The sequence below is a fragment of the Triticum dicoccoides genome, chromosome 3B (genome assembly GCF_002162155.2).
Source record: "Triticum dicoccoides isolate Atlit2015 ecotype Zavitan chromosome 3B, WEW_v2.0, whole genome shotgun sequence".
Classification (NCBI taxonomy): Eukaryota; Viridiplantae; Streptophyta; class Magnoliopsida; order Poales; family Poaceae; genus Triticum; species Triticum dicoccoides.
The window spans coordinates 448,192,580-448,199,748 of record NC_041385.1 but is presented as its reverse complement, the minus strand read 5'-3'; the positions used below and the strand labels follow the sequence as shown (position 1 = coordinate 448,199,748).

Below are 7,169 nucleotides of genomic sequence, written 5' to 3'. Positions count from 1 at the left end.
CGGCGAAGACGGTGCCGGCGATGCCTCCCCACAACATGAAGTTGTGGCGGCCGAGGTGGACGGAGATTGCGGGGACGGCAAGGGCGGCGGAAAACGTGGCAGCCGTGGGCGAGGTGATGGCGCCGACGTTGTTGGAGAGGGAGAGAGCAGCAGACGACATCGCCACAGCGCGGAGAAGGGCGGCGCGCCGCGGTGGAGAAAACGAACTCGCGGCGGCGACGACGCGGAAGGGTGGCGGCGTGCGGCGGATAGGTCGCGGCGGCGATGACGCGGAAGGGTGGCGGCGCGCGGCGGCTGCGGCGAATAGGTCGCGGCGGCGGCGGCGCGGAAGGGTGACAGCGCGCGGCGGCTGCTACGGATGGATCGGGGCGGCGGCGTGGGGTTTGCTCGGCGGCCCTCTTGGCTATCTGATACCAAGTTAGAGAGGTAAGTTTAGGGTTTTGCGTGGGTGATACATCCACCTCACGTCTCACTATGATCAGGTTACATATGTATACATGTATAAATACAATATATGCAAATTAGACCCTATTTTACAGTTATGACAACCAATGTAACATATTACATATTTAGATTACAAAACTGCTCCACACACGACAAACTCTGGGTGATTTGTGCACGACTAGAGAATCCAACGGCCGTTGCTTGGCTGTGGACAAGATTCCTCTGCTGGATTGAATCGTCGTCCACAAATCGTCCAAATATTATCGTCTCGTCGTCCACAAATCGTCCAAATATTATCGTCCCCATAGCGCTGCTCTTTATAGTATACTAGGACGGAGTGAGTACTTAACTTATGAGATGTTATTGGAGCTTTCGCCTATTTCAAAGATGTATTGCAAAATCGTTATATTGTTTACATGTTTTTTGCCCTGAACAAAGGTAAATTCCCTTGCAGAAAAATCTCAACATTACTACCATGATACAGCGTATTCAAACACTGCTACTTGGATTCATTATACGAAGTATCATGGTAGAAACTATCAGATTTGCTGGCTGTCAGATGTGCTGCAGTGAACGCATTTTCAGCTACACACAGCCATTAAGCTATACAATGCCATGGGAATATTCTTTCATGTACAGGGGATATGAAACGTATGGTAACAAGATGTAAATTATTTGCAACTTGGTGGGTTTGTACACTTAAAAACACTAGAGGCTGGCTGCTTATATTCAGGTATACTGGCAGGATCAACGGCTCGGACCTCACCCGGCTGAAAGAACAGGCTGTCATGCCTGCAGAAGTTGCATCATTAGTCAGTGAGTCAGGATATGTTTCCCTTCTATTTTTGAACCATGCAGGAGGGCTGCATGTATCATACTCCCTCCATTCCTAAATATAAGTCTTTTTAGAGATTCCACTACAAACTACATACGAATATATAGACATATTTTAGAGCGTAGATTCACTCATTTTGCTCCGTATGTTGTCTATAGTGGAATCTCTAAGAAGACAAGAATTTTGGGACGGAAGGAGTAGTATTTAGGAACGGAGGGAGTACTTAAGATAGAGAGATACAACCGACCAACAGTTCAGATGATCCAGCTTACTACAGCCACTAAACGACCACAAAACTCAAAACTAAAATATATAGCCAGGATATGTTTCCCTTCAATCAGCAACTATTTATGGTGTATGTTTATGCATCGAAGGGAACGGAAATCCAAATGTCTGATGCAAGTAGTTTGTCCACAGGAAGTCTTTCTGATAAGCTTGCAAAATGAAGTGGAGTTGACAAGGATTAGTTTTTACCTCCGCAGGTCCAGTCCTATCAACCCAGCTTGAAGAATTGACAAGTTGTCAGAATCTGGTGAAACGATGACAACAGTATCCCCTGAGTACTGAGTCTCTAGTATTGACATGAGCTGTGTTACCCGAACAAATACATCCGCCACGCTCTCGTTAGGTGTACCATCATAAGTAGGAGGTGGTTTGATGTCCGGCGAAATATTATCAGACGCATACACCTAAATCCATCACAATAAAGGAAAACTCAATCATGATAGGAACAAAATCTATTAAACCAAAATTATCTGTATCTGTTGCACCGGATCATGTTGAGCCTGGGAAACATAACTCGGGCGATACATTATGTTCAAACCGAGAATATTCTCCCTCCAGGATACTCATTTGCCCACTAGCGTATGTCCACCTATGAAAATACTACTAATCTCACTGGTTAGCTACCAGTAACTTCAAACAGGCATGGAAACTTGCCTAATGATAAAAATGGCAACATGACTTTTATGTCAGGATGTACTGTTTCTCTAAATTAGTTCTCAGAATTCACAGAGGCCACATCCTGTTCTTAATCCATGTTTGTAAACCTATCTTATTTTCAAATGAGCCCATCTGTCTGTAGAGGTTTAGTAGATTCACACATTCTATTAGGCTGATCTAGAACCAGTGACTGTTGCTGCCTTCCTGGCAAGCAGAATTCCACTAATCCTTCGTATTTCAGTTTTGCAATGTACACCTGCAAGGTCAGTGCACTCCAATTTCTAAAGTTCATTCGTTGTAATAATATATTCTGAAATTTCTCCAGAAACTAAGGTACCAACATCTTTGATTAAATATACTGGATATCTGTGAGCCCTCAGCTCAGTTGTTCTTCTAATACTCGATGTAAGTAAGTGCTAGTAGAATTTAGCTTGGAGCTCGAAAGATCGGATGAATAATACCTCTGGCAATGCTTCTAACTTCTTCCCCTCGTACGCACCCAGCCCCCGCGCGTCCAAGAAGCTATACTCCGGCACGATTTTACTTCGCATCAAGTAACCAACAATCTCAGTGCAGGATCACTGACCGACCGGTCATACTCATGTAAAATCAGGAAATATAGCCCACGAGGATGTGGATAGACAGGCACCTGCGGTTGATGCTGTTGGCGGCAGCGATGATCTCGGCGGCCTGGTAGGCGCGCTGGGTGATGGAGGGCCATATCCAGCAGTCGTCCTCGCATGCACCAAGGCGGCGGAGCTCGAGCGCGGCGCGCGCGGCCTGGCGGAGGCCGGCGGGGGAGAGACCGCTGTCGACGGAGGTCTTGGCGACGGGGTTGGTCCGGAGGAGTCCCTGCCCCTCGTACACCGACTCGCCAGCGCGCACGAGGAAGTAGCGGTTCGCCAGCCCCGGCGGCGGCATGCGGAACAGCCCGCGCGCCGAGGCGGCCGCTGGAGAGAGCGAGAGGGGAAGAGGCGACGCTGAGAGCAAGAGGAGGTCCCGGCGACGGAGCGAGGGGAAGGCGACGTGCGGGGGCGGGGGTGTAGACGGCGGCGCGGAGGGGGGCCGAGAGGACGGAGCGGAAGACAGAGAGGTGGTTTGCATTTCCGGACGCCCGGCGGAGCGAGCACTCGCCGGACTTGCGACTTGGCAGCTCCAACGATTGGAGTGAAAATATCCGTTTTCCGAGTATTTTCTAGCGTTCTCGTCGACCTCTCGCCAACATAACAGAGTGAACGGACAGCAGGCAACGACTCTGTGCGGGCTTCTTCGGATGAAAATCAATTCTTTTTTTGAAAAACGGTTGAAAATCAAATAGGCACGAAAAATAAATTCAGAAATTTTAACAACACTAACACAACTAAAATTTTATGTCTAATTTTTTTCTGAATTTTTTTTAACACATCACAGATGCAGACGCTCATACATACGCTCACTCCTATGAACGCATACACGACATCATACATGTATGAGCACCTCTGAGAGACTGAGCCGACACATCATGTTGACATTGACGAAGTCGTCACAGACGCTTTTATAGTTGAGGGGAACGTCTCATCCACTGAACGTACATTACCAAAATGACTGAAATGAATCTGGAAAAATGTGATCATCAATCAAGTCTAGATCTTGATCCCTAATGGGTTGGGAATACCATTGTTCTCCTAACTATCCAGTCATATGTTGATTCTCCTACAAAAACTTTTTATGTCATATATAACAAAAAGAATTGACTAAGAATAGTGGGTGTACTACAATTCCTCAAATTTTAAGGCATGTACTACAACAGTGTCTAATGTAAGAGTTGCCACATATATAATTTAGTAACGTCCGTGGAAGGGGGAATCACCCCCGCCGGACTCTCTTCTGCCATGGAACTTATGACTGGAGACCCAGATGCGGTTTTCGACTCGCCTCTGGACAATAGCTCCGAACTATCAAAGTCTGCGTCGATCGGGCCCGATCATGTGTCTGTCGCCGAACTTATCCCTACAGATCCGCGAACTCTCACCCAGCTTTCACCCTTAGATGAAGCACTGGGTTTAATGTGATCTCTCGCCATTACGGAAGAATTGCCTCCGAGATGCACCCAGCATGTGCTGGGGGCTGGGAGCGGGGAATTTTATGACCCGCCCACCACCCACTTAATAGCCACTGTCGAGGATTTAACCGACATGCTGGACTACGCGTCCGAAGACATCGACGGTATGGACGACGATGTTGACGCTGAATCAGGCCAAGTCCCACCCATCACAGGGCGCTGGACGGCCACTTCAACCTATGACGTATACATGGTGGACACTCCTGATAAAAAGGACGACGAGGATAATCAGAACACTGATGAGGACAAGCCTGTCGATAAACCACCAAAGTGCCGACGTCAGCGGTGCCGCTCACGACCGCGTCGGGCAAATGATAGTAATATCGACACCGGTGATAATGAAACCTGGGATAGTGCCGAAGATCCCGAACACCCCGTCGAGCCCACATCCGAACAGGATGAGAGGGGGAGGGTCAGTATAACCCCGAATGCGCTGACCAGGAAGATTCAGAAGACAACAATTATATGCCAGTCTCCGAGGAGGATGTTAGCCTCGGTGACGAAGATTTTATCGTCCCAGAGGAACACCTTGAGCAGGAACGCTTCAAGCGACAGCTCATCGCCACAGCACGGAGCCTGAAAAAGAAACAACAGCAGCTCAAAGCTGAACAGGATACGCTCAATGAAAGGTGGACCAAGGTCCTGGCCGCTGAGGAGTACGACCACGAGCGACCTACCAAAAGTTACCCCAAGCGCAAACTGTCGCCACAATTGACGGCGAAGCCCTCGATCCAATACCATCGAAATACAATCAGGAAAATCAACCAGACTGACCACCACGTGGACGGGGTAAAGCGGCATATCAAGCTGAACACCAGCCCGCACCCCCTCGCCGAAGAGTCAAGGAGACAACAGCTGTGGGTTACACATATGACTTGCAATGGGACCTGGCTAATAAAGTCGGTCAGACCAGATTGATCTATGGGTCATGAGGCCGTGCCCCGGCATGAGATAACGGCTATGAAGTCCGGCGTGATGAACATTACAATATTCGGGATCAGAACCAAACTCAGATGTCATCCAATCTCTGTCGTGATGTCGCACGATACAGGGGTGCCGCACACCCTATGTGCTTTACTGATGAGGTAATGCGGCACCAGTTTCCGGAAGGTTTTAAACCCATGAACATCGAGCAATATGATGGAACGACGGCCCCGGCCGTCTAGATTGAAGATTTTCTTCTCCACATTCATATGGCTCATGGAGATGACCTCCATACCATTAAATATCTTCCTCTAAAGCTGAAAGAACCAGCACGCCACTAGCTGAACAGCCTCCCAGAAAACTCCATTGGAACCTGGGAAGATTTGGAAGATGCTTTTCGGGCCATCTTTCAGGGCACTTATGTCTGGCCACCGGATGCGGACGACTTGAGTCACGTAATCCAGCAACCAGGTGAATCGGCTCGCAAGCTTTGGAACCAATTCCTAATTTAAAAGAACCAAATCATGGACTGTCCAAACGCCGAAGCCTTAGTGGCCTTCAAACACGGCATCTGGGATGAATGGCTCGCCCGACACCTCGGGCAGGAGAAGCCGAGGACCATGGTAGCCTTAACTGGACTTATGACCTGCTTCTGTGCGGGTGAAGATAGCTGGTTGGCTCGTAGAAGCAACAGCTCCGGTGACCCCGACACTTCTGAGGCCAGGGATGGCAATGGTAAACCACACCGCAATAAAAACAAACGTCAGAGCAACAATGACGACGCAGATGATACGACAGTCAATGCCAGATTCAGTGATTCTAAATCCGGTCAGCGGAAGAAACCTTTCAAAGGCAATAGGGACGGTCCATTGATACGTCCATTTTGCATCATGCTTTATATCGATATTTATTGCATTATGGGTTGTTATTACACGTTATGTTACAATACTTATGCCTATTCTCTCTTATTTTACAAGGTTTATATGAAGAGGGAGAATGCCGACAGCTGGGATTCTGGGCTAGAAAAGGAGCAAATATTAGAGACCTATTCTGCACAACTCCAAAAGTCTTGAAACTCCATGAAAGTCATTTTTGGAATTAATAAAAAATATTGAGTGGAAGAAATACCAGAGGGGGGCCACCCACCGTCCACGAGGGTGGGGGGCGCGCCCCCTGCCTCATGGGCCCTCTGGCAGGCCTCTGGTGACCATCTTCTGCTATATGAAGTCTTTTACCCTAAAAAAATCATAAGCAAGCTTTCGGGACGAAACACTGCCGCGACGAGGTGGAACCTTGGCGGAACCAATCTAGGGCTCCGGCGGAGCTGTTCTGCCGGGGAAACATCCCTCTAGGAGGGGGAAATCATCATCATCGTCATCACCATCGATCCTCTCATAGGGAGGGGGTCAATCTCCATCAACATCTTCACCAGCACCATCTCCTCTCAAACCCTACTTCATCTCTTGTATCCAATCTTTGTACCAAAACCTCAAATTGGTACTTGTAGGTTGCTAGTAGTGTTGATTACCCCTTGTAGTTGATGCTAGTTGGTTTATTCGGTGGAAGATCATACGTTCAGATCCTTAATTCATATTAATACCCCTATGATTATGAACATGAATATGATTTGTGAGTAGTTACGTTTGTTCCTGGGGACATGGGAGAAGTCTTGCTATAAGTAGTCATGTGAATTTGGTATTCTTTCGATATTTTGATGAGATGTATGTTGTCTCTCCTCTAGTGGTGTTATGTGAACGTCGACTACATGACACTTCACCATTGTTTGGGCCTAGAGGAAGGCATTGGGAAGTAATAAGTAGATGATGGGTTGCTAGAGTGACAGAAGCTTAAACCCTAGTTTATGCGTTGCTTCATAAGGGGCTGATTTGGATCCATATGTTTCATGCTATGGTTAGGTTTACC

At 47.9% G+C, this 7,169-nt stretch overlaps 1 protein-coding gene across 2 annotated transcripts; it reads right to left on the bottom strand.

Annotated features, from left to right (window-relative positions):
* Window positions 1-482: 482 nt before the first annotated feature.
* On the bottom strand, window positions 483-3,420 carry LOC119276454. 2 transcript variants are annotated; one of them, XM_037557504.1, is made up of 4 exons: window positions 2,871-3,420; window positions 2,683-2,764; window positions 1,754-1,968; window positions 483-820 (listed from the first exon to the last, which is right to left on the bottom strand). In XM_037557504.1, exons 1-4 carry the CDS (start codon window positions 3,323-3,325, stop codon window positions 805-807), a joined length of 768 nt encoding a protein of 255 aa, XP_037413401.1. In that variant the 5' UTR covers window positions 3,326-3,420; the 3' UTR covers window positions 483-804. The 2 variants fall into 2 exon arrangements, with proteins under 2 accessions (XP_037413401.1, XP_037413400.1); XM_037557503.1 differs by lacking the exon at window positions 483-820 and adding an exon at window positions 831-1,236 and having other exon boundaries at window positions 2,871-3,418.
* Window positions 3,421-7,169: the final 3,749 nt, after the last annotated feature.